This window comes from Atractosteus spatula, chromosome 5 (genome assembly GCF_055471065.1).
Source record: "Atractosteus spatula isolate fAtrSpa1 chromosome 5, fAtrSpa1.hap1, whole genome shotgun sequence".
Classification (NCBI taxonomy): domain Eukaryota; kingdom Metazoa; phylum Chordata; class Actinopteri; order Semionotiformes; family Lepisosteidae; genus Atractosteus; species Atractosteus spatula.
In genome coordinates, this window is record NC_142710.1 from 24,674,001 (window position 1) to 24,701,667 (window position 27,667).

The 27,667-nt window shown below is 40.1% G+C and overlaps 2 protein-coding genes across 2 annotated transcripts; one reads left to right on the forward strand and one right to left on the reverse strand.

The window, feature by feature from the left end:
* Nucleotides 1-2,361: 2,361 nt before the first annotated feature.
* Nucleotides 2,362-12,356, forward strand: mmp21 (matrix metallopeptidase 21). Its single transcript, XM_088917516.1, has 7 exons — nt 2,362-2,622; nt 3,284-3,998; nt 4,406-4,545; nt 4,885-5,026; nt 7,207-7,464; nt 8,057-8,229; nt 8,781-12,356. The coding sequence occupies exons 1-7, from the start codon at nt 2,470-2,472 to the stop codon at nt 9,084-9,086; spliced, it is 1,887 nt and encodes a 628-aa protein (XP_088773642.1). The 5' UTR covers nt 2,362-2,469; the 3' UTR covers nt 9,087-12,356.
* On the reverse strand, nt 11,056-27,667 carry edrf1 (erythroid differentiation regulatory factor 1). Its single transcript, XM_088917514.1, has 26 exons — nt 27,568-27,667; nt 27,150-27,293; nt 26,070-26,278; nt 25,630-25,696; nt 24,842-24,967; nt 24,429-24,553; nt 23,623-23,782; nt 23,221-23,322; nt 22,624-22,745; nt 22,114-22,225; nt 21,655-21,802; nt 21,189-21,300; nt 20,650-20,761; nt 20,194-20,463; nt 19,536-19,607; nt 19,013-19,163; nt 18,175-18,366; nt 17,612-17,812; nt 16,949-17,167; nt 16,395-16,621; nt 15,931-16,089; nt 15,495-15,644; nt 14,909-15,062; nt 14,145-14,260; nt 13,317-13,483; nt 11,056-12,128 (listed from the first exon to the last, which is right to left on the reverse strand). The coding sequence occupies exons 2-26, from the start codon at nt 27,249-27,251 to the stop codon at nt 11,966-11,968; spliced, it is 3,738 nt and encodes a 1,245-aa protein (XP_088773640.1). The 5' UTR covers nt 27,252-27,293; nt 27,568-27,667; the 3' UTR covers nt 11,056-11,965.

The following is a 27,667-nucleotide window of genomic DNA, read 5'->3' on the forward strand; positions in this document are numbered from 1 at the left end:
CATGTATCATGTCATTGTTTTATTTAATCACTTATTATTATTATTTATTTTCTAATTGCGACAATAAATAATTGCGAGCAGGTTGATAGCAACTAACAACTACGTTAAAGGAATGGAACTGTCATTTACAAGTCGCAATGAGTTTCGCAATGAAACTCAAGAGTAAAACCTACAAGGCACATGTGATCTGGTCCGCTGTACACAAGAGTTACTGGGTAGATAAATACGAGTTCAGAGAATAGAGAATCTCTCTGTAGGAAAATAAGTTTTTATCACCAGAAGGGTAGTACATAAGCATATTAGTAAGATAAGTGATAATGGCCATACCAAAGTTACAAACTGTCCAAGCCCAAAAATGAATTAACTGTTAAGCACTGGTAATTTTGCAGATGTCTTAGGTTATGTTTCATTAGCCAGAAAATCTGGACTGGATCACCAAGAGTTTAACAATTACTCTTCTTTTTCCAATTTGCAGTGGCATCTCATTTAAACTCTAGCATGTAATGAACTCTTTGAACCTTTTCGGTCCAGGTTTTGATACAATATAAAAACATCCCTGGTTAAGTTAATAATCTGCTACATATTTCAAAAGCTAAGCAAGAGTGGGGCTGTTCAGTACTGATACGGGAGACATATAAGGAAGCACCAGGTTGCTGCTGTGAGTGGTATTGGTGGATCCATAGGTCACAATCTTCCATTGGACCAAGATTCCCAGACTAATTCCCCTGTATGGTGACTGGGGACACTCTGCTGTAGGATATATGTTTTAGGCAAGGCAGAAAACCAAGGACCTGATTATTTTGTCTTTAAAGTTCCCATGGCATTATTTGAAAGCAGAAGAGTATTACCATCAGTGTCCCAGAAAAATGCCACTAATTGTACAAATCGACCTTCTTAAACTCCTTCCTTTTTTCAGCTGTTGGAGCAATTTCTCCTTTCTCTATGTGATCATTTTGTGCAGTGGTTCTCCTACTGTATCGCACATTTCCCTGGAAGGGCTGCACTTCAGGTGTGTACAATAAAGCACTTCAGCGCCTTTAGGATAAAGAACAATATACTGGATCAAAGCATGGACTTTTTAAACTTTAGTGCTGATGGCTTTTGACTCTTGGTCACTTAATATTCTTCTCTGGCTGGATTTCAGACAGTTTTTGATATTGTCAACAATATCAACAAATCCTACTGGATCACATGAAGAATGATCTGGAAATCAGCAGTACTTCCCTTCATTGGTTTGGCATCTATTTGCCTACCAATCTACAGTCCAGCTGACTCAGGGTGTTCTACGGGTTTTTGTGCTGGGACCTTTACTGTTTTACATTTGCATGTTGGTCAGATTATTTGCCAACTCGCACTTTGCACTTTACAAGTGTCTGTCTGACATTAAAGATAGTAAGTGCAAATCGTGAAATCGAACTTTTAATGAAAGTTAGAAAACTTGGTGTCTTTTGCTACTGTGTTGTGCATATGCACATGTTCCCACCGCCTAGATGTAATTAAAATATTGATACATATTGATATTTAATCAAAACTTAATCTTTACTGGTAAGAAACAGGCTTCAATCTGCAGAATTATGTGGTTCGTTTGATAAAATACTCAGCTTTAATATATAGCTCCTGTAAACTGTCAGTTCCCTTTGAAATTTAAAGTTGACTTTAAGTCTTTAAATAGTACTCTGGTAAAAGTGACTAAAGGGTCTAGTTCCAAGTTTTCTTAACGGTTTTTCCCTCGAGTATAATCTAACTTAATTTGAAACCTGCTGATTCTGTCCTTCTTTACGGAAGAATAGTTCTTGGTGTGCAACACCAAATCCATAGAGCTCACTGCCCAAATCCGTTTTTACATTTGATTAAAACATCGTTTTTTCAATAAATGTTATGCTTTATTGTACAATTGCATTATAATTTATTTTCAATTTAGATTTTACTAGGTTGGTTTGCAGTTTCTTTTTTCTCTTTTTATCACCTGTATTATATTTGAGAAACTTTCTCGAAAAGCTCATAACATTTTATTAGTACTATATTTCATTTAGAGTCTTTGCCTGCGTAAAGGGGTCAATTATTAAACAATAATTAAACTTTAAACAATACTGTTTTATAGAATTACCTCAATTAAATATATATTTGTAAAAACGAAATCGAATCAGTGCACAATATCCCACCGGGGATTATCACCGCATCGTTAACTTCAGGTGTAATTACATCCTAGGAAAAGGAGGGAAAGGGAAGGTAAAGCTATTCACAACTCCGTTACAAAACAGTTTAAATTAAAACCATGCTTTTCTTGAAACTTGAAAGACTGTTGACTTTTTGGAGTTTGTCTGTCAGGAGGCGTGGTTTGCTTTTTCCGTTGTAATATATAAAGAGCTTGTTTCGCACGGCTTTGAGACAGGTCATGTATAAAGAAGAGGGAAAAGACAAAGCAGAACTAAGTGACATCATCTGTCATACACCCTATGAACACCCACGATGCTGACTTCAATTCGGCTGAGAGCATACTTTCTACTGACCCTCATCGCCCCGGCTGTAGCGGAAAGAATATTTCACAACAGAGACCATTCCGATGTGCTGATACCCGCTTCGCACCAAGCTGAACTCATCATAGACAAAGGCTCTGCTCAGGTAGGAGTGAAACTTTTTGTCACAATGTCTTGTTTGTTTATATAACAATATCGATTCAAATACTCCACTATTAAAACACTGGCAGTAGCTATCAACCTTTATTTTAAAAAAATATTCTTGTCTGAAACGACTCAGAACAGCTTTGCAGCATGATGAACAAAAGTAATATATAAATAATATTAAAAGTGCAATTATATGCACTATGCAATATAGTGGCATTATATAAGACCGTCATCACTGAACAGCAAATGCTTGTATAATCAAAATCAATTGAAATCATAACATTTTTTTTAATTCCTAAAATTCACAAAACAATGTAACAAATCATGAAGCAGATGCTACTCTAATCCTAAACTCAACACATGCACTACTTAATAATCTATTCTATACACACATTGCACTGTTTGTAATATGAACTCTTGTCAAGGCATGTATGGACAGTCTGTATGAAACTTGTGTCTTGTTTAATAATTCTTAGATTCCAAATATAAGCTTATGCAGTTTTTCAGATTTGCTAAAAAAAAAAGCAAACTGTAAGTCAACTACTGCACTACTGGACAATAGGTATTTCAGTTTAGGATTTGAGTAGATTCTCCACTTAATTAACATATCTGTTTCATCAACCCCAACCTGCGTGTGGCCACCGTCTTCCCTTGCGCAGCAATTCCTCGTGAAATATGGCTTTATGAGGCCCAGAAGCTGGGAGGAATCCCAGTCTGACACGGCACCGGTTCCTGCGGCTGCCAGCACAGCGCCGTCCGACATGACGCCTTTGATTCAGGAAGGGGACTCGGGGTCCCGAGCAGGGAAGGAAAGCACCTCTAAGGATCCCGCTGAAAACCCCACGTTCGTCTTGGCTCTCAGAGATTTCCAAAAGGTGTCAGGCCTACGGGTCACAGGTGTGCTGGATGATGCCACTAAAGCTGCCATGAACAAGCCCAGGTGCGGTGTCCCAGATAAGGCGTTCGACTCCAATGTCACCGCCGCTGCCAACGCAACAGATACTAGGCTGAACCAGACTCTCTTCATCAGCACTACCTCAGCCAGTGCCACACGCGGACTCGACAGTACTCATGGCCAGGATGGCCCGACTGGGTCTCTGGGGCCAGAAAGGAGAAAGCGGTTTCTAGAGGCCCTGTTATTCAGGAAAAGACGGAGAAGAGACCTCACGGGAGCAGGGCAGGTGGGCTTCTCCAAGAAGGTGCTGAAGTGGAGGCTGATGGGAGAGGGCTACAGCAGCCAGCTGTCCATCGACGAGCAGAGATATGTTTTCAAGCTGGCCTTCAGAATGTGGAGCGAGGTGTGTCCTGTGGAATTTGAAGAGGACCTTACATCTCCTCTTTTCGAGATCGACGTTCGGCTTGGCTTTGGAACAGGTAGGACAAACATTTCTAATCTCACATGGTAGTTATGGTTGCATTAAACAATATAGAAGATGGAAGAAACTGAGTCACGAAAACAGCAACATTCATGCATTGGCTTCTCTCTGTGATCCCACAAATAAATTACTCTTGGTCAAGACCAGAGTTTACAGTTAAGACAATCCTCCATATTTTGGTATGTATTATTAGACTAGAATAATGTAAACACATTTACCAAATTTTAACTTTAAAAAAGATCTAATATTGAATTTAATACAAATGTTAAAAAATGTTTGAAAAGAGCAAAACTTCACATTTGATAAGGGGTTTATTTGCATACTTGGACATATATCGTTTTGATCACTTTCAGTAAACGGTTTTCTGAAGCTCTCCCTTGTCGACACCTCTTCTCTGCAATTCAGGACGACACCTGGGCTGCGCCCAGAGTTTTGATGGGGCGGGTCGTGAGTTTGCTCACGCATGGTTCCTAGGAGACATTCACTTTGACGATGATGAGCACTTCACAGCTCCCAGTGGTGGCAATGGAATCAGCCTCCTCAAGGTCAGTGACAGCTGTTAGCACTCCACACATGCTGAAAGACATCCAGTGTTTTATCCATTAAGGATTATGCCCTTTGCATGCACTGTCAAGACCTATTAAACCACAGGAACATTTCTGTGTTTGAGTGGGTGAATCAAAAAGGATGGATTTCATAATTAATGTTTCATGGTACATCTGCACAATTCTTCCTTTTGGGTCAGATGTTCAGAACTCAGAACAAGTATATTATACAGTCTTTTATGCCAGTTACTCAACCTAAGCCTCTCAGAGCATGTTGTAATGATTTTCAACCACAGCTGTATACGATAATTAAAAACTTACTCTGGCTCTTTATTCCAGGTTGCAGTGCATGAGATAGGTCATGTTTTAGGCTTGCCACATATCTACAGAGGAGGATCCATTATGCAACCCAGCTACGTCCCTCAGGACTCAGCCTTCGAAATTGACTGGATGGACAGAAAAGCTATCCAGCAGCTCTATGGTATGGTGGCCTGTGTAGGACCTACCATGAAGTTTCCATGCTAAAAACAAAGGCAGAGGGGTGAAATTATAGAAGGTGGAGATCTGTTCTTGAGAAGGATCTTCACATATTGTCAACGGGGTTCTGTGAAAAACGTGTATACCCAAAATATCAATGAATCTTATTATGATCATGTTTATAAATGGGATCCTTCATTTTGCATGCAATCTTAAGTCTATCCAGTCTCAGTTTGTTTTAAAATGTAATAACCCACTGTTCCAAATATTTATTTATCCAGTTAAAAACAACAGTCTTCACACAATTATATATATATGCATGGAATTTCATTACATTTCCTTAGTGCTGGTCTCTCAATTCTAAAACATTTTAAGAACTGCATACAGTATTCTATTGTTTCTGTTTTGAGAGGAGAGGGTGGTCCTGTAGAGAACATGCAATATTTTGGAATTAGGTCTACTAAGAATTTTCTTTCTTAGGAGGCTCTGCTGTATTCATGCATTGCCTGAAAGCATTTGAGTAAATAATCATTGCTCACAGAACTGTGAACTTGGATCTTCACAAGCAGTGAGAGCAGTGTCTGTAAGCAGATCTGCAGTTTCTTCAAATCTGCAATAGACAGATTTTCAGGCTTAACAATCAATGAAGCATTATTTTTTTCTAATGTAAAAGATTGCTTATAATGTCACCTTAAGAATCTGCCCACATTTATTATTTTTGGGGGATTTTTAATAATCACTTGAGAGAATAAATGCTAAATATTTGTTTTATGTACTATTTTTAAAGACGTATTAAAATTTAAAACATTTTTGCAGGAATTACATAATCTTTTAGTTATACTGGCAAGGCAGTCCTCCAGGCTGTAGAACTTTCTGTCATCTTAATGACAGTTTAATGCATCTCATTCAATATTTAGGTACTACAAGATATATTTGTTTTCAATATGCTTCATGCATGAATTATTAACATAAATCATTGTAACAGGATGCAATTAAAGGGGGATTTAGTGCTATTTATCATAGTGATATTTATTACAGGTAAACCTGTATACAATAGCTAGTTTATTAAAGGCTAATCTATACGTTAATCTGACGTAAATTTGATCTCAGATGAAACTGAAATTAGATCATGAGAAGAATTGTGAAGACGGTTTTGTCATTGAGAATGTGTGAAGTAGGAAGCACTGAGAATAATATATTTTGAAAATGTAAATGTTTATTTTTATTTAAATTCAAAATTGTAATTGTGAAATAGTTGCTGCACAAAGATGTATTATGGACAGCAGTTTTTCTTTTCATGGAATTCTTTTTGGGCATTTTTAATGATGGCATATTAAGTACACTAAGTTACTGTAGTGTATGTTTATTCCTAGTATTCTAGGATGTAACAAAGCTTGTCCAGCTTTTTTTGTATGATTTTATATTATGGCCTTTATACATCTAGACAAAGATCCTGTTTTCACTCCAAAAACACAACCATCTTGACTAGTTATGCAAATCACATAAACTCTGCAGGAACCAATTCAATTACTGTGGCTGACCTATTGTGCTTTTCTTGGCTACCTACCAACTGAATATACTGAAATAACATTCCAAGAAGGCTCAACTCGGATAACGTACTGACCTTTTTGTTTTCCTAAAAATTGTAAACTGTCAGAGGGAGTGTTTAACTGCATTAAATCACTCTTACCAGCATTTAAAAGGAATATATAGTGGTTCTCTTCATGTTCGAGTCCATAAATCAAATTCTCCAATTCTCTACTGTTTTTGTAAATTTTAGATATTTTGCACAAACTACATTTCAGAGTAGGACTCAGTAGATGTTTCTCTTTTTAATGAAACAGGATTCATGTTAAGTGTCGTGACCTTGTAGATCACAGGTAACTTTTACTTCTCAAGCATGGGCTTGTTGCTTCTTCACTGATCACTATCTCAAGCTTCAAGACGCTAAAGAGACCGAAGGTTACATCTGAAAATGTAGAATTAAAAAATAAGCTGTACAGATACCTACACTTTGGATTTTGGAGTTAGAAGCATTGCACAGTGTTCAAACTATTCAATACCTGAGCTGGACAGGAAGCTTTGAGCTTAATCTTTTTCTGTAGCTCCCAAACTTGTTGGTGTCAATAATATACCATGCATTGTAAATGGGAGCAACTTCTGTCTTGCTGACGTCTGCTTTAGGTGGGTGCAAAGGCCGTTTCAACACTGTTTTTGACTGGGTCAGAAAAGAAAGGACTCCCTATGGTGAACTGGTGATCCGCTTCAACACTTACTTCATCCGGGACAGCTGGTACTGGCTGTACGAGAACCGCAGCAACAGGACCCGGTATGGTGACCCTATTGCTCTGCAGGTGGGCTGGCATGGAATTCCTTCGGATGGGGTGGACGCTTACGTTCACGTGTGGGACTGGAGGACTGATGCCGCCTATTTTTTTAAAGGTAATAAATGTACTTAGGTGCAGCACACAGACAGGGTTGTATGGGCAGGGAGAACTGATTCTGTCTGTGGGTGATGGTCGTGTGGATGTGGTGGCTCAGTGTATGCTGTAGTCCTTTAGCCCAAATCATGTAACTGCCACTAAATTAGCAAGAGGGGTTTGAAAAAAAAAGGATTGAATAGAACTCCACAGACCGTATTAAACAGAAGTCTGGTAGTGTTAAATAAAATAAACACCCTGACACATTTCTTTATGTCTCATTACTGAGAACCTTAAAATGAGCAAATACAGTTCTGAAAACGCTAAAGCATAGGGATATTAGCATTCGTTAACATGCAGCAGGTTCACACCAGGTTAAATACAGATGTATTTTTCTTAAGCCATTTTTCCACTCTTATTAGTAGTGGTGGCTTAGAATGGTAGGGGAATTAATTCCACTTGGATTTGAAGAAAACAATAAGGATATAATGTCTGCAGTGTTACGGAAGGAAAAATACATGAATAAGGAAAAGAAACTGGATTAATACCCAGTTAACCTATGCCTTGATTAACAATTGGAAGTTGTACTGTATGTTTGTCCTGCATGGCTGCAGGCACTCAGTACTGGAGGTACGACAGTGAGAATGACCAGGTGTACACCCAGGACTCAGAGGGACAACGATACCCCAGGCTTATTTCTGAAGGCTTCCCTGGGATTCCCAGCCCCATCAACACAGCGTTCTACAACAGGAGGGACTCCAGGATTTATTTCTTTAAGGACTTGCATGTAAGGGCTGGATCTTTGGTCCACAAATCCATTCAGACCACCTCACAGCTTTCCCACTCAGGAGGAAGAATATTTTGCAGGAATACAGCAAAATAAAGACTAGTACAAATGATCAGCTCAGAATTTAAAAGGCTTAAGAGGACTTCATGGGCTAGATTGTTTCCTCCTGATTCTGCACCTTGTTTTAGACTGCAGTGATGAACATGATTGTTGTCTGACAGCAATACGTTGAGAAGTGCTTTAATTTATTCAGACATAGGGAACAAACTTCACTCTTGTAACCTAAAAAGGATCCAAGGCTAATTTGGCATTTTCAAGCATTCACTTGTTAACCTTTTTCTTTCTACATTCCTGTGGTAACACTGAATCACCACACACCATGCCTCCTGGCTTCTCATTAGCACATCTCAGTTAACAGAGGCTAAAAATAAATAGCAAGGCACTGACGAAATGCTGCTGTTGGGGGAAAAAAATCTATTTTTTGCTGTTACTCTCTTTTGTTCTTTGTTTTAAATAACCCGTTCAAAATGTTTGCTTTCCCTTTTTCACAGGTATACAGCTTTGATGTGAGAACTAACAAGAAAGTGAATGGCTTCCCCATGAGAATAATGGATGTGTTCCCTGCGGTTATGCCTGGAGATCACCCCATCGGAAACCTGGATGCGGCTTATTTCTCCTACACGCACAACTCCATCTTCTTCCTTAAGGGAACCCACTTCTGGAAGGTTGTGAGCAGCCAGGACCGTAGGCAAAACCCCTCCCTACCCTACAATGGAGTGCTGCCCCGGAAGGATATAGATAGCCACTGGTTTGACATATGTAATGTGCACATGAGCACTTTGAAAATGACCCTCTAAAAAGGTGGAGGCAGAGTATTGAAAATGTTTTTTCTCTTATGGCTATTTCTCTCTGCTGGAAAGAGACTGTGTTTGTGTTTTGTAGTGCATAGATCATACAAAGGAAATACATGTGAGAACATAATGCTTAAGCATCATATATCTAGTGCATACATCAGATTTATGTAGATCCACCAATTTCTTGAAACTATCAACACTTTTTTTCCACAACTTGGCCTGCTAGTTTCAGGCAAAACATGTATTGATCTCTTTTATGTGTCAATTAGATTTTGTGTGCAAAGTTAAACTCCACGTTTTTAGATTTGTAATTTATTTCAAATGGAAAGCTGACCAATATTTGAAGCATTTATGTATGTATGGATAACTATGTGGAATTTATTAGAATGTGTGTTATGAAAATGAATGGCAGATCTCCAACTCATTCTCCAAATATAGCTCTGAATTTGAAAGTCAGTCCAAAATTGCTCTTCATTTTTTATGTTTTCCTTTAATATGTAACAGGCTTTACTAATTTTATTCTTGAAGGCAACTCAAACTGTAATGTTCATTTTGAAGAAATATTTCAGCAATTCGCCTCAGAACAAATCCTGTTAATTTAGCTGACATTCAGATAGCAATTATTAATTCGCATTGTGTAATCACTTAGTACATCCTATCTAGCTTCATACAAGATTAACAGTAAGCAACTTCAGTACAGATATTCTGCTCTGTGTGAAATATGATGGAAATTAGCTATATTATCCATTGGAGTTTTAAACACTGCACTAGCGATTAAACAAGTTTCGTTGTCACCAGAACAAATATAATAATATCCATCAGTTATGCACTTGCTGAGGTAATAAGTTAAATTATTGCTGTGATTTGCGAGGCTGCCTCAGCTGTCTGTGGAAGCTTGTGCATTTGTGTGCTCCTTTGGGTGCCCTGGTTTCCTCAAACCTCCCAAGAACATGCTGGCTAGATTTGATTTGCTCATCTAAATTGTCTCTTTCTCCATTTCCCTGCAATGGACTGACATCCCATTCAGGAGAATAGTCAAGTTACCCTTACCAATGAAAGTTACATACAGATATGAGAATATTAGCCTGCTTTTATTTTTTTAATGTAATTTTGACTCATGCTGGTAAGAACTAATACTAGAATCCCATTTAGTAAATCTCTTTATTTCCCTGACACATGACTTATATTGATGAAGGACACTATCTTTCCAACCAATAATATTAAATATATCAGGTGGCAACAGGGGTGAAGTAGTGAAACATCAGTATTACTTCTCACTTTTTTCCTCTTTAGGTTAGTGGTTTCAAATGTTTCAAGTTTCCATGTTTTTTTTGCTTGTTATAAATTGTTATATTTACATATGAGGTATCCATTTCACCTTGTTGTAAATATTGTTAGGTGTTTTTGTACTTATGGTTAATCAGTATCCTGCAATATATTACAGATGTTTTGATGTGTACTTGTTTATTGCACTTGTACTGTATTACTACGACAAAGAAGTTTCTGAAGTGTCAGGTCTAAAAAAAAAAGTTTTGGTTTAAAAATCTCTTCCTGGTGTACAGAATAAGACATAACTAGCTATATTTACCAGGGAATTACATAAAGATTATCATGCAATGTAAACTTCTGTAGTGTCCTGTTAATTTAACTGGTGTACCTTAGAGCTTGTCTGATAAAGCACTCAATTTAGAACTTCAGAGTCTTGCCTAAACTGGGATGGCTTAGTTGTGTCTAATTTGTCAGCAATTTTGCCTGCAGTATTGTTTTGGATTTTTGTTACAAATATTCATAAGCAAACAGCATTCACTGAAACTAATGACAGTGACAGGACTGTGATTGTTATAACTCGCAAGTCTAATATTTTCCTTTTTTAGGTGTTCTTGTCGTGTTCATATTTAAACAATGAAAAATGATTAAATAAACAATTGATGGGTAGCTGAGTTCGCTTAAAAATCCAAGATCATATCTGTGGTTGCAAAATTACACTTTATAAATGAGTAATAAGCCTAACACTAATACATTCATAAAGTCCCCAAGTGCAACAATCTACCTTCAGCAAATAACCCAAAGGTTAGGATTAGGTTTTGTTACAGATGTTTTCCTACCTACATGCAATTAATTTACAGCAGTGGGTGTTAGCACATTTTTTTTCCTATTAATATGTCATTCAAATACTCTACTTACAAATCACTTCAAGTATGTTTACTAATAAGCAAAACAAGGAGCAATGCTTTTCAAGGGATTCTAAATGACAAAACCACATTTGAAAGAGCAGATGCAATAGCTATTGCTGGATGATAGCAGTTTAAGACACGCAAATGATAAAAACAAATTCAGACCTTTATTTTACTTAAAGCGAATAATGTCCTACATCTCAATAATCTTTCAAAGATTCTTCATATTTAGTTCTGTCTGGATATTGACATTTATATACATATTTTGTAGAATTTTGATTTAAAGATGCCGTTTTTGCATGTCAGCTTTACAAAACATACCCTGTACAGAATATTGCAATGAGTCTTCAAATGTTGTGCTCCACAAACTGCTAACTCTATAGACTTCCAAGTGAAAATTGTATTTTATTTTGTGACAGAAAAAACGTGCCAATTTGACCCTGCTAGTAAGCGAACAAGAAAACCTATGTTTAGAAAATAAGGGGGAAATAAAGCTCCCAGTGACACCTCATTTTCCTTTTAAAAAACACAGAACAAATTGCAATTTACTCAAATGTGCAGAAATACTGAAATAAAAAAATAGAGCCCAAACTAGGTGGCCATCCCAACAGCTCGGTCAAGGCACTTGCTTATTAAATGTGGAGTCCATGTTGGGTTTTCAGACCTTAACCCAGTGATGTGAAGAGAGCCTGAGGGCTGGCCGTACTGTCATGACACCCCATTCTCACTGGCCTCTGTCTTGGGTAGCAGCTGGGTCAGCAGCTCCAGGATGAGCTCCACTCTACACAGCAGCGGAGCACTCTTGTCAGCACGCAGCAGGGAGGAGTACACCTGCTTGTAGGTCTTCACCAGCTCCTCCTCATGTGAGCCACTGCCACGCCAAACAATAATTCTTGATAATCACAATCCGCAGCGTTCTCATAGACAGTACATTACTTCATTCATTCTGGTATATCGGTCTTAAGCAATTCCATACGGTTATAAAAGATGGGAACTACTTTGCCTTAATTATGTGACAACCCCGCAGTTCTTTTGAAAAAACAATTGTTTTTTTTAATGTTTTTAAATTATAACTGCACATTAAAAATAATCTTAGAAGGAACTGATGACTGTGCTGATTTTTTTTTACAAAACAATTTACTCCAGCATGAGACTACTTACTGCAATTTAATTTAGTGAAATTCAAAATTGTTGTTAAATCCATCAGTAATCCTATTTCAATCTTCCTGAACATATTACACCAATCTTATTGCTGTATTTAGCCTGGCAATTCCATAAATACAGACTGATGTTTATAAAGAAGACTGTCAGAAGCTATTACTATGCTCGAGCTATCTGTGCATGAAGGCATGACTGTAATCACATCTAATACATGTCAAAGAGATTTAAATATTTTGAATCTGCAATTGGTAGTGTTAAATGGTTGTGACTAAGAAAACTCCTGGCAGCTACAAGGCTCAGGTGCAGCTGATGTCCTCTGTGTCTACAGAGCACAGGGTCTTCCAATAACATTGTTACGGTACTTGAGTTAAAACGAGGTTTCTGAGACGCACCTAATCTCAGATCAAGGATGCCATACATATCCATATTCATATCCTACTTGGGTGTCACACAGGCATACATACACCTGTTTCAGCCATGCCTGAGGATTTTATCATTTAAATGGATGACACGATTTTCAAACAAATGTAAAAAGAATGGCATCTTATTCTTCACCGAACAACTAAAATACACACTAGCATGGAAACAAAGCACAGCTGTTTAGGAAAGCTCTGTCTGGACCTCATTCATAGAACCAAGGGAAATGTGTCTCAGTGACAGACTGCCCCGACAAAAAAAATGAATAGTTTAGGACCAAACAAGTCACCATTCTTCTCCTAAAAACACCTTCATTCAGATGTACAAAGTCTTTCAGTCTATGAGCTCAATGTCTGTCAATGTATAACTTTAATTTCAACATCCCTGCACTATATTAAGGTGTTCAGGTTCAATGTCAACCCCGGAATGGGAAACTGTGAAGAATAACGGCCAGATTCCCTGGTTCCTGCCGTTTACTCACCTGGTTTTGCGTTTAGTGGCAGTCATCAGCTTGACCAGGTGCAGGAGCAGGAATGAAAAGCTGGGCTCAAAGACACCAATGAGTTTCTGCACTTCCTGCGTGTTGAGGGCAGAGGAAGTGGGGATGTCTGAAGAATCTCCGCCCTCAACGCCTTCTGGGCACTCTGCCTGTAGGACACAGCAAGGGGCAGCACTCAAATAAGCGCACACACTTGAAAGGCTCAACATTCAATGTAGAGCCTTAAACAGCTGAATAAAGTTTCGTGGCTGTAATAGTTTTGATTTATTTAGTTGTTTTTAAACAATATGACCAAGAAAGCTTGTAATGCTATAAAACCTACATGTAAACAACACTGAGTCGATGAGGATGGAGGTTCTACACTGTTATTTGTTTTTCAATTTAGAATCACTTTTTTCCCACCCATTATGTACACTTCCAGTTCGGAATTGCTAAATGGGGAAAATGAGAAAATGCTGACCATCTCCTCCGACATGCTCACCCTTCAAAACATGCCTCCAAGAGGGTCAGTGCCCGGAGGGGAGGCGTGTCCCTCATGTTACAAGCATGCAGGCACCTGAACGCCGCAGGAGTTGCATATTTACCCAGACCCATCAAAGCTCTGGCTGACAATTTTCTGAAGTAACAGAGTGCTGATGGGCTGATCCAGACTCAAACTCACATCTAGATCACAAAATCACCCTGCACTCGGAGTTACTAGAGAGACAGATCCAGTACTGATAGCACTGACGGATTTATAAGTTGCATTTCCAAATCTAGCCCTCCAGAAGACAAATAAGAAGGCAGGCAGGGCCGGTGTTTGTGTGGTACCTGTCTGTGCTCCTCCAGCAGCTCCTTACGAATGAGGTGGAAGGCATGTCTGGTCTCAGTCATGATCTCCAGGGCTGTGAACAGGGTCTTCAGCTTCGCAGCATTACTGCTTTGTCCTACAGTATAAGCACAAAGAGAAAAGTTAAAAGAAAAAAAGGGATTATAACTGAACAAAAGCCTCAGATTGACAACTGCATCTTCTTGTGTTTACCCCTGCATAACTATAAGGCTAAGCAGGTCTCTGAACTTTTCAATAGGAAACTGTATGGTAAATATCAACGTGCAGAGTAGAAAGCTTTAATTTAACTATCCTCATTCCTTAAGTGTATGGTTCTATTTTTTCCCCAATTAAAAAACGTTAGCGGTCTAGACGAATTCCAGCAGGCGTTAAAATTCTTACCAAACTTAAGGGTGTTCTTGGATCACTAAACTACTGAGCAGCATAGTCTAAATGGACCATTCTTTCTTTATAACTTTTCAAACATTCTTATATTCCATGTCCCATTATATTATACTCAGTATGTGTACAAATCACCTGCAAAAACCTTATAAAGTACATGAGAAACCCTACACTGTAAGGTGATGCAAGTCTGGTCTGGATATAGCGTAACACCACAAACAGGTTTTTCCAATCAGCCTCCCCAATTACCCATTCAGATTAGTATTTTCACTTGCTTGCCCTTCAGCATGCTCAGGCGCAGACTGAGCATCAAGTTCTAGAGGGGTGGAGCCTGCGGCAGGGCCGAAAACGTGAGGCTGCTGACCTGCCATCTGGAACTCCGTGAAGGCGACCCTCTCCAGCTGTGTGCGGAGCAGCTCACAAGGCGCGTCCTTAAGGACAGTGAAGAGCCGCACGGCCTTACTGTAGTGCAGCTCAGCCAGGCAGCGGTGCTGCTTCCGCTGGTGCTCGTCCCCGACCTGCGGCACAGACCTGTGGATCAGCACCGGCACCACACAACACCCCTCTGCTAGACTACTGACATTAGCAAAGAGGAAATAGAGGCGTGAAGCTATTTCAATGACTTCTTCCTGAAAGAAACAGATCTTTTTGTGCATCAAGACTCACTCCTCCCAAGAAAACAGCTTATATATACCGGGAAGTAACAGTTAAGCGGACGTGATTCATTGCCTCCACAATCTAGAACAAAAAGAGTTGATCTTATACCGGGAGACGTCACAAGTAGGTCCACTGTTATGGTGCTTCCTGCTTCGTATCTCTGTAGACAGAGAGGTTGTGATGTTCGACAACAACAACAAAAAACAACTTTCTGATGTTAAAGAGGCTAAGATGTCACTTTTACTTCTCAAAGAATGTACACAGCAAGTCTGCAGTGTGACAGAGCACAGTACCTGGTTCCTGAAGCAGCTGTGATACATGGAGGCCAGTCTGTGGTGAATGGTGGCGGCGCGGTACTGATACAGCGGCTGGCGAAGCGACTCCGTCTGGAGGTCACAGTACTTCAGAGACTTCATCATGGCCTCAGTCACTTCGCGTTCAATCTGCAAGCAGGGTGTGAACGATCTTCCTAATTAAAGGCACTATCTTATTCAATATAATTTTTATTTAATCATTTATACATTTGGACAAGCAGAGACTGCATTTAATAAATGCTAAACACTTCACTTCTGGAAGTGTCAAAACACAGCTTTAAGAAAGAGCTATTAGTTTGTTCCTTCCTTCAGATTTACATGTTCTTTCAACCACACAAACTGAGTTTATGGTTGTCTCTTCACCATAATGTACATCATCACACTTAGCAGCACAATTTTGTGCCACTCCTGTCACCTGTTCTTGTGCTTTCCTGGACAGAGGCGCGTAGTCCTGCTGGAGGGTAGCCAGAGTGAAATAGGTAGTGGAGAGCTCCCAGTTGACAGAGTCCCACACTGCTGGGTGGTTCTCTCTCTTGCCCAGAGACTTCATGGCTCTCAGGTAGTAATCAATAGCCTACAGAAAAAACAACATTTCAGTTCTACTCAGAGAAAGTGTGTTGTGGTATTTACATTTCACAATTACATTTACTCAGAAAATTATTGAAAGTTCTATTTAAAAATTGATAGAATTTAGTATTTTACTATCGGTTCTAAATAATACATTTGTACAATGCACTGTATTTTGTTTACATAAAGACTACTCAGTTTTTGATGTCCTGAAATGAACAGTCAAAAAAGAACACCAAGAGGAAAAATAGTGCTTGGTTTTAGAATAAAGGCTCCTTGGATTATCACAGGCCAGAGAGTGCATAGCAGCACCTTGTTGTAGTAGAGCGCCTCCTCTGGTGAGAACTCCCCCCTGCTGAGGTCTGGGGTTACAGTGCAGTGAGCCTGGGCACAGATGCGCATCAGCCGGCCCGTGTTGCAGAGGAGGAGGGCTGTGTTGGTGGTGTCCCCTATCGCCTCAAAGTCCTTCATGCCCTTCTCAAAGCAAGAGAAACTCTTCTTCCACAGCTCCTGCTCTCCAGCTGACACTGCTCTGTTCACTGCATGAGGGAGGAAAAAATAGAGAGGGGATATCAGAGCCTGACCAGATTGCCACAGTTTTGGTCCAAAGATCACTTTAATCGTCAAGACGCAGACCTGAACAAGATCCCATGACGTATTACTGCTCCTTTCCAGCAATCTGACCCTTAACTATGTAGATATATACAGTAGGACTACACATGAAAACTATGACATCTGTAGTAAGGAAGCAGGAAGAATAATGTTAAGCATTCTTCCACTGTTAATACAGTTTTCCAAGCTTCTTAGTGCCCTACAGAGGCAGTGAATCTGCATCGCAGCTATGTGACATAGGAAGGCCTGCTTACCTGCCCGCTCCGTCTGAACTGCGGCAGCCTGGTTCATATAGAAAACACCCATCTCGTTACGGATATTGCCCAGCCTTTTCAGCACCTGGTTCAGCTGCTCAAGGTTTCGTTCCTTCAATTCTCCGGCATTAATGAGGTCATATGCAGCCTCGTAGCACTTATAGCTGACACTGAGCTGATACTCAGGGTCTGTGGCCAAGTCTGTGGCCAGATTGAAAGCTGTGAAGACATGACACAAAGAATCAAACATCTGAGGAAAACCTGCCCTTACCTGAATGTAAGGACTGCGAAGCAGTAGCAATACTGGAGAAAAATATTTATGTTCAAAACAGACCGTATGAACATAACTAAGGATATGAAAAAAAGAGGGCCATTCAGCACAATCTAGCCCATTTTGGCTCATCTAGCCACTTATTGAAACAAGCCAGGGTATCGGCCTCAACAACATTTCATACTCACACAAATATATACTGTAACAGTGCAATGTTCCTTTTCAGTAACAGCAGTGTAGTTTTATAAAATCAATGTTTTCGTTTTTAAAAGGAAATGCTGAACATGAACACATTAGAAATGATTAACAATAAGGAAACAGTAATACATAAAGTGTTCTCCTATGGTAACAGAGTTACAGTTAATGCAGATGCACTTTACACAGGCTCTTACCCAGGCAGCTACATTCCCTGTGCAGGCTGTGCAGGATCTCCTGGTCCTCTTTGGTCTGGTAGCTATACTCCTCCAAGTATGCCGCTCTGTTACTGGCGTTCTGGGCCAGCATCAGCTGGATATCCCCACAGAGAGAAAGGCACTGGCTGTGGAATACCAACACCTCTGGGTGCAGGCTGGTGCTCACTGAACAGTAGGCATCTGCAAAGGGTACAGGGGACATGGGTAATTCCACCAGCATCTGGTCATAAGCTGACCATTCATTTTAAAATTATGTTGACTGTGGTAAATTCTGTGTGCAATTGTCACATTTTTTTATTTCGCACAATATAGTATTTTTTATTATATGTGCACCCAATTTGGGCTTGCCAACTGAGTCGTCTTTGTTTTGTGGCTCACAATGCCAATCACACTCTTGACAAAGGATTTCTAACAGTCGCAGAGTAAAATAAAACACTGACCAGACAGCCGACGTACTCGCTTAATGTTTCCCCTTCTTCCATGGTAGGTAAACTACATTGGTCAATTATAGGTGCTTATTTTCTAAGGCGAATAACACTCACCATAGCACTGCAAAGCCAGTTTTATATATCTCAAGGCTCTGCCATATTTCAGGAGGTTAGTAGCTGCCTCTGACAGGATGTAATAAGCCTTGGAAGCCTTGAGGAAGAGCTGCAGCTTCATTCTGTGCTGCCAGGAGCCAGGAATCATCCCAGAACGGGTCGGGTGCTTGAGGTCCTCCTGAGAAGGGCCCACTGCCATCAAGACAAAGAGAAAGATGAGGAAAAGGAAGAGTCCTGATTCCTTCCCGTGGCAAACAAGCACAATCTATATGCATGTTGCATGTGTGCTTCAGCAACACTACCACCTTCTAGCCTGATTTCATCCGATCTCAGAAGCTAAGCAAGACTGGGCTGTAAACAGTGCTGCTGGACAGGTTGGAGGCACTCTCCCCTCCCTCTGAGCCAGAAAAAGGCAAACCAACACCCCAGTATGGTGGCACTGTATTGTAGGAGGTGTTGTCCTTTACATGAGGTGTTGAAGCAAGGTACAGAGTACTTGGTCATGGCACTTTTTGTAAGAGTAGAGGTGGCTAAATTCTATTCTGGACTTGTATGATCTTATTTCTAAATGTCCTCTTTAATCCAACCGATGAAGGAACTTCACCCTTTTCCACTCAAACCACTGTGTAATGGCACTGCTGGCTCATAACGGCAGCCATATGTCACACCGCTGAATTCTGAACTCAAGTGGTTGACAAGTGGATCCCCCGTGAGATGTAGAGTGCTTTCTCATGGAGAAACACCACTGTACATAGATGCAAGAAAGTAATATTTACATGCAATAACATGTTTGAAGAAAGGGGCAGTCCACCTATTGAATGAATTTGCAATTCCTTACTTTTGTCCAGCAACAGGGCCATCTCCTCCTCGACGGCAGTGTGGCCGGCACTCTTCGTGCCCTCCTCATATTTCAGAGGGATTGGGGTGTTGGGGTCCGCCGCTGGGAGGTCACTCTCCTTCTTAATGCTGCCATCCACTGCTTTCAGGCCCTTTAAAGACAAGACCTCCTAACTGAGCACACGCAGGCAGTACCAACAGTCATCACCTCTTAAATGTAATCAACTTAAACAGAATAATATCAATGTCAATTAAGACTCTACACATGCAAGCTTCTTTTTAGGATTGAGTAATTTTAGGAAAAAATCCTTTTTATGAATGTAGATGGTGCAGGGAGAGCTACCATAATTTAACACTTAATCTCCACTCTGTGTTACAAAAAAAACTGTCAAAAATCTCAAAATGTCAGTAAAAGTACATATGGGAATTCAGTGACAAAAGAAAATATTCATTATTGGTCTTTGCTTTTAACTTTAATGACAAAATTGAATTTCATCATATAGTAAAACCACTTTATCACTTACTTTTAGGACATAGCTCAGAACATGCCGACATCGCTCCTCTTTGTCGTGCGAAACAGGGAAAGAGTAGCTGGGCTTTAAAAGGAAAAACAATGTACAATAAATAAGAACATGTAGCACACTCTTCTCTGGGGTCTGAGTGAAGTCTGTTTGGCCACTGTGCCAGTTGCTCATACAGCCCTTATATCAAGGATAAACATTCACATAATACATAAAGCAAAACCTGGTCACAAAGCTTCACACAAAGACTTCATTATATAAGAACCCACAACATTTCTAGATAAAACTCTTACCTGGGCAACAATATTACTCCAGTCCTTAACAACTGCACTGGCTTCCAGGTTACTTTTGATAATTACAAGAAATAGCTAGGGTAAATTATATAAGTAAATATAATATAGGTGAATATAGATAAATTTCTAATTGTCAAGATTTGCCATCTCTGTGTACTACAACACATAACTCGGGTTTTCATTATTCAGTTCAGAAAAAAAATTCTAGGAGGCTGTTTCTTCAATCAAGTTTCATTTTATTGGAATGTGAAGAGTTAAGAGTCCACACTTTGATTTTGTGAAGTTACCTGGAAACAGTACTTGCCTAATGGTTCTATAAAAAGTCTAGTATTATGTACAAAGTCCAGGTATAGCACAATGTGGCTTACCCTGATCTGATGCGTTGACTTGTATTTCTCAGGGACAGACAGTTCCCCCACTGACTTGATCACGGCCACAGCCTTCCTGTCATCAGGTGTGCTGGAGCTGGAGCTATAGGTGCCATTGTCATAGCTGTCTTCAGACAGCTCTTCCTCCTCATCTTCTTCTTCCTCACTGTAGCTATCCTCCAAGCCAGCGTTGTGCTCCTCCCCTGCCTCTGGTTGGGCCTCATCCAACTGGAACAGCTCCGAAAGCATGTAGTTTGCAGAGGCAATGATCTGCGCAGAAAAGGGCAGGAACATGTCTTTAGTCAAAAGCAAGATCACAGCTTTAATTGTAGCCATTATAAATTACGATAAATAGCACCTTTAACCAGCACAGAACTCAGGTCACATTCTAGAGAACATGGCCAGTATGACCAGAGCAGTTCCCTGGGGAAAAAACGGGAAAGGATCAAGAGATACCTGAGGGTGCTTGTCTTGGTCCAGCAGCTTAATGCAGTTCAGAAGCAGGGTTCTTATGGTGCCATAGTGCTTCCTGTTCTGGCTCTTCTTCATCATCATATTGCTGGCCACTCTGCCAAGTAGCATTGCATTTTACTTAATGAGAGCTTCATTAATTATTTTTATAAAAAATGCTCTTAATTAAGAGCTAACATGCACAAACGTTAAAATTAAATATGTACAAATATAATTAGCTTAAAATAACTTCATGACATGTTACAGTTTCAGTGGCAATAACCTGTGCATAAATCTCATACACACAGCACATAGGTACAAACATTTCTTCTCTCACACCCCACTTATGCTGAAGGTCACTTGATACCTGAACCCAAATCAGCACTAGCTATCACTAACAATGTACTCTCCAATTTATCACAGCTACTCTCCAATTTATCACAGCTCCAGCTCTCAGTACCACCAGATGGAGAGCTTGTTTTTTTTTTACAGTAAGAACCAGAAAAACAGCTTATTTGGTGTTTAGAGAAAATGGAAGAACTAACTTGTACAGCAGCACTGCCACTGGCAAGGTGAAAGGGTTCTGGCATTTCTCTTCTGTTGCTTCCTCACACAGGGTGGTAAGATCATACAGTTTCACTATATCACTGCCACTGGCTGGGAGAGCAAAAACACATTTAAGCACCTTGCACTAAACTTATACATAATTCTTTTAGTTTAATGCTTAAACCGTAGTGTAAATTAAAGCAGGTTATACTCCTATTTACCAGAAAACAAATACAATTTCTTAGTTTTAATGTCTTAATTACATCCCCATCCCCTCACTATAACAAAATAACACACCAAAGCAATGTACTGTATTCAAGATTCCAGACAAATAAGAAAAAAAAAACATAACTGTACACATTTAAATATGCAAAATGGAAATATAAAAAAATGCCCCATGAAAACCTGGTTTCTGATAGTTTTCTCAGAACAATGCAAGAATGGTTAGTCTACCCATCTTCCTACCTTTGAACAGCCAGTACGTATGGCCCTCTTTGGTACAATTGGACTTGAGGAAAGACAGGATGTTCTGGGCAATGTCCTTTACTACCCTGGTAGAGAAAGTGGAGTTCTCCAGGTCAGGGATATCTTCTGTCTTTATCATCTCATATTTCTGCAAACAGACACCCAGCAAAAAACAATCAACTGCAAATGTCTGTCTACAAGTGACAAATCGGGTGACAGTCATTCAAGAACAAGGACACTATTACGAATAATAAAGGTGAGAAGCGGCTTTAAATCAGTCACCTTGCTGAAGGAAAATAAGCCTATATTTTCAGCCTGCCCTGTAAAATTGTCAACCATAGCACACATATGAGTTGGTAAAAATCATGAATGTAGTCCCTTATGCATGATAACTAGACTATTGGGAAGAAAACTCTGACCTTGACATGTCTTAAAGATATATTGTCCCAGAACATCTACCTGAACAATGCCATTCACATGAAAGCACATCACCAGCTCGGGGACGTTGCACATTAGATTGTCCAGCCAGTAATCAATGCCAGTGAGGATGTTTATTGGTTTATTGTTATCCCTGAAAAAGACACACAATGCATTCATTTAGATCAACAAAGAGTAAAAATGAAACCAGAACATACTGCTTCAGGACCTTAGCAAACCTGTGCCACAAATGTTTTCTGAAAAAAACCTGGAAGTAAAATTAAAATGGGCACACCTATATAAAAACAGAGATGTTTCATTAGCATAAGAGAAGCCTATGAATACACATCTGACTGATAAAATGCAGGGACAGAGATGAATTCCTCTTTATACAAGAGAAGCTGACTGAACTGTTTATCATAAATGTAACACCTACACACAAAACAACTGTTTTTTTCTATGACCTGAACAAAGGATAAGTTTTGTCCCAGCTTTTAGTTTCCACTAGTATAAGAAAAAAACAAATGTAAAGAATTTTGTCAGCTTTCTAACCTGAGACGGAGGCTGACCGCAGGATACCGCCCTCCTCCAAATATGGGCATGTTTGATCCCACAAGCATATGAATGTCTTCAAATGTCCATAGGATGTTGCGCACAAAATCATTTCGGAGACCCTTTCCAGTCACCAAAAGAAATTAAAAGGAAAAGAAACACTATGAAATCCAGTAATTTGGTGAGAGCATGCAAGACCAATACAATCCTTGGTCTGGCCTAGCAAGGGGAAGAAGGAGTAACAATCCTTGCATTCATTTCCACCAAGAAGATGCCACACAGATCCCACAGTGGACGAGTGTCCAGTGGAGACTGCATAGGGTCAGCGTAAGGCTCAGCCTGTGCTCCGCAGCTCAGCAGCATCCAGCAGTCAGGTACACTGAATGAACAGTAGTGAACTCAGTCAAAACCCATTATTTTCTCTTTGGTCCTGCCAGATATTGCTAAAGTTAAAGGCTCTGGAAAATCTGACAGTGCGTTTTCCAAATTCAACAGGAAAATAAACTGGAAAATATTTAATAAAAAAAGCCTGAATTCAACCCCAGAACACCAGATACCTATGGAAACCCCCCGGACTACAGGTTGATTGTGCAGTACCTGGCTGTTCTCCCCCTCATTGAAGAGTGTGGGCAGGTTCTGCTCCTTGGGGGATGAGGCCACATGTCCCAGAGCAAACTTGCTCTCAACAGGAACACTCTCCTGTGAGGAAAAGACCAGCACAAAAGCTTAAACAAACATACAACAAATTTAGGACGAGTAGAACTTAATAAAGAATAAAAACTCCAGGTTAAGTGTGTGAAATTAATATTCCCACACGTCGTCGTTTCTACAGATACCATCCACATTAGGGCGAACATTTTATGATCCGATGATGCATTCTTCTAATGTCTCCCTCACACCACACAGATATTTCACTTTAGCACAAGCCTCGTCAAACTAGCCATCATTGCTCATCATGAGGTTTCAAACTTGGCTTTACACCGCAGGCCTCTTACCTACCTGTCCAGAGGCAGCCGACTCCTCGGAGACAGGGGCAGAGCTTCCATACGTGGCCGGCCAGGACTGGCTTAACTCCTCCTCTCCCGGCTCAGTGGATCCTGCCTCCGCAGCCTCGTCTGCAGCCGCGGGCACGGGCTCTGCGGCCCCATCGCCGTTAACACTGCAAAGACAGGGGCTGTCACCTCAAGGTGCCGGCTTCTTCACTGTGCCTTTCAGTCCCAGACAGCCCTGCCTGAGATGTTCAGTTCTGATTCGAAGCTTTTACCATTCAATAATATATTAAAAGACAGCTGAACCAGAAACACACACCCATCCACCAGCCCTCCACCAGAACACTGCTTATTATTCCTGGTACAGGCTGCAGCAGCTTGGAGCCTTTCTCAGAAGCGGAGTGCTCAAGACACTACTACTGGTCAGGACACTAGACTGTGTCAATTGACCTATCCACATTCAACAGGAACTAATGAATTGTGACTCAGAAAACAGTTGTAGCAACTTTTTTTTTTGCATTTGCCTTGAGCCAGTTCCAAAAAAGTATTTGACATGAAATCGGAGGTCACAATTGTCTACTTTGATAAGCCTACATAAACATCAAAGTAAGTGAACAGCCATATGATGTCAGGTACTTCTGCTAAAGATCACCTCATATTATAAATCTCATCACAAGTCAATTCTGACTCTTTAATGCCATCTCTGTATATCAACATGCATCATAAGATCACAAAGGAAGAGTATGATTGCACTACAAATGACATCACAAACAATCCACTCCCCCATGTTCCTTTAGTGCCTGACTGAAAACTCACCTATAATACAGAAATTTTGAAAGGATTGCCTTCTGATACCAATGTTCTTTGCTCTTCTTTTTTCTCTGCCACTTTTGATCCACAAGCCTTTGATAAAATTCTTTCAACCATGTCCAGTCACCTGTCTGTGAAAAAAAAAAAAGATACCTGTTGTTGTAGGTATAAGCAAACAAAATTTAAAAAATGGACAATCAGTTAAGATGTTGGAATGCACAATCTTAGCACATTTCCTTCCACAGGGACAAGTTTCAGAACGGTAAACTTGAACTAAAGATCCACACAAAGCATTCAGGCACTAAAAACAGAACAGTCTATTTTAATGTCTGACTTCTAAAGGTGACTGGTGCAGCCACTTAAGAGGTTCTCTAAAGTCTGAGATACACATATACAGCACACAGATGTGTTATTCTCACCTGAGATGATCTCATGAAGAGCTCCTGGATATCCAGCTCATCAAGGAGCAGAGTTCGCCCCACACGGTGCACAGCCATGCTCACATGAGACTTACTATATGGGATCTTTAAGAGCTTCTTAATGTTCTGAGAGAATAAATAAATGAATATGTTAGCCCATTTTCGTTTGCCATGCACTACCAAACCTTCATTCCATAGCTTTAAACCATAGCTTCAACCCAATGGATTTGTTTTCCAAAGAAACAGTGAAAATGACCAAGACGGCTCAAAAGAAAACTGCGTAAAATTGCATTTAAAACCATTAACTGGAGACACCTCTTTACCCAAAGGTAATATAGAACAAATGACCCAGTCTGGTTGTTAAAGCCAATACCCTGGCTACTTTCAAAACAGGATGGATGAATTAACAACTACCAAGCAGCTCAGAAGGGCTGAATGGCTCCTCGTTTGTAACCGTTCTTGAGAATGATCACAAAATAAAGCAACACCTGCAGAAGAATCCACAGAGAAGTGGACATGGTTACCTGCTCCGCATCTGTGAAACTGGCATTTAAATTGCAATTCGCTTAAACTTTCAAACACAAAATCATCTGCTTCTTCAACTGGCACTCATCATACGTGCAGAAGTAATGGTTGGTGGGAGAGCCGATGATGTTTTGTCTGGTGATACTGGAGTTTCCTTGACTCCAGGTACAAGGTCTGAAGAGTGCTGCTGTATGGAGACAGCACTAGTGGGCTACGAGGCACAATCACCAATACCACATGATTCTTCTACATATCAGACATACCTCAGAATCAGATACGACATCCACATCGTTCCCGATACAGTCAATAAAGTCGTATGCCATCCCAAAGCTGTGCATAAAAAGACGTATGAAGAAAACACATATTAAAACACAAAAAAGAAATGGAATGAGATACAAAAAATGAAGACATTTTATACTTAAGGTTCTTTTCTAAACCAGCCTTTCCAGGAGATGTCAGAATGATTTATACTCTAACCTTTGCTAAAGCAAATGTTTTCCTTGCATCATGTAACTATCGATTTAGGAAAAAATGAATTTGTACAAAAATCTAAAGAGGCACAACAGGGTAGTGTAGTATCTCCAGTTTATGCATGGTTAAGACATGTCAAGTCACAACAGAAAAACAGAAAGGCTCTTGCACTGGAGTGGTTAGGATGCAGGTCAGCGCGCCCGTCAAGGGAAGCCCACTGCGTCACATGTACCTGGAGAACGGTTTGCTCTTGCTGCTGGAGCCCAGAACGGTGGTGCCAGCAGGCCCCAGCTGGGTGCTCTCACGGAGCCAGTTGGCAGGCGGCAGCTTCAGGTCCGTCTTCTCCTGCAAGAGGGCATAGGTCGCGGGCGGCGGGGCGGCAGAGTACTTCACCACAGCCCGACTCTTCACTTCGTTGCTGCCCAGACACATGGCTGACTCCTGTCACATGCAGAGGGAGACAGCACTGAGGAACGGCATTTCAAGTCTCCTTAAGCAAAAAGCTCTGATACACAGACGTTACCTGATTCCCCCAAACAACTGAAGCTTTGAGCTCACCCGGAATTTTGTTAGTGGCATACTGAAAGAAGTTCGCATAAAATGTTTTTCATATTTTTTTAGCTTACATTTTTGTCTTACATACTCATGGGACATATCTGATACCCTGAAATGCGTCTTAAACACATTATTGACCTTTTTCCTCTTTTAAAATGTATAAAACATAAAGGGACATTACAATGTCACTTTTTGTAATACAAATCTTGGATGAAAGCATGCGCAGTATGAGATGCGATCCTGCAGTTTTCTAAGAAAGGTGAGTGAGTAGGCAGATAGGTAGACGTAATGGTTACTCAGACCATCAAAGTACTTGAGAAATGCTAAACTGGAAACTCCTATTTTCTGGAAATCACATTACAGAACAGTGGCAGATGTCAGATGATTAAGACACAGCATGATCAATGTGTAGCTAATTTTAAATAAATAGCCTTCTCTTAGCCTCATGTTTTCTTGTTTTAATTTTATTTCTCCATTGATTTCAACTGGAAACAGCCTGGAGTGAATTACTATGAAATTCTCTTTGGTAGGCCATTATAACGCATTATGAGTAAATTTTAAGCAATTCCTTTGACAACTGTAACCATTGACAAGAGCAGGAAAATTAAATCTGTAGAAGTGATGTGAAGTGATTCCTTAGCAAAACAGATTTTTTATTCTATAAGCTTAACGGTTTTCACTCATTATTCGCACCCCTTCTAATTGCAACAATCTTATTCTAATCAACAAAGCGAAGCAACAACCTCTGTTTCCTTACCTGTCTAATGTCGTCTTTGCTTTCTGGCAGCATGTTGCCCCCCGCCTCTCCGGTGCCCGCGACAGGAGAGACGGGGGACCGTGTTCCCCTCTCTGCGCTCATTTACCGTCGTCTATCTGGAGAGATTTCCAGAGTTTTCTCCGTCTGTGTATGGGTGCAGGGAAATTCATGAAAACTGTTTAGTCTTTAGCCTTTTTGTAGATCATTAAATGCTGGGCGCAATATTTCTTCAAACAGTCCTTCACCTGACCCGATCTCTTGAAAGACTGACTCTCAGTTCAAGTATCGACAATCTTAGTGGCAGCTATATTTAACACAACAGCACTGCAAATTTACTTTCATTTTATTCAGTAACTTGCCTGCCTCCAGAAACGTCTTGTACAACAGTGTTGATTCTACATATTGTGCGTTAACTTACTAAAAAAAGAATAATGTTTTGATATTGTTGCAGTTTCTTTCATTCTTAATACTTTGACTCCGTCGACTCATACACGCAGAAAGCTGAGTACTGCAGTGCA

Excerpts from the sequence above, each read along its gene's own strand:
- mmp21 (XM_088917516.1), top strand. The coding sequence starts at position 2,470 with ATGCTGACTTCAATTCGGCTGAGAGCATACTTTCTACTGACCCTCATC. Across the intron at positions 2,623-3,283 it reads TAGACAAAGGCTCTGCTCAG|CAATTCCTCGTGAAATATGG; the intron begins GTAGGAGTGAAA and ends TCCCTTGCGCAG. Across the intron at positions 7,465-8,056 it reads TGCCGCCTATTTTTTTAAAG|GCACTCAGTACTGGAGGTAC; the intron begins GTAATAAATGTA and ends GCATGGCTGCAG.
- edrf1 (XM_088917514.1), bottom strand. The coding sequence starts at position 27,251 with ATGAGCGCAGAGAGGGGAACACGGTCCCCCGTCTCTCCTGTCGCGGGC. Across the intron at positions 23,783-24,428 it reads TCAAAATTTCTGTATTATAG|TGTTAACGGCGATGGGGCCG; the intron begins GTGAGTTTTCAG and ends CTGTCTTTGCAG. Across the intron at positions 16,622-16,948 it reads AGTTCAGACGGAGCGGGCAG|TGAACAGAGCAGTGTCAGCT; the intron begins GTAAGCAGGCCT and ends TCCCTCATGCAG.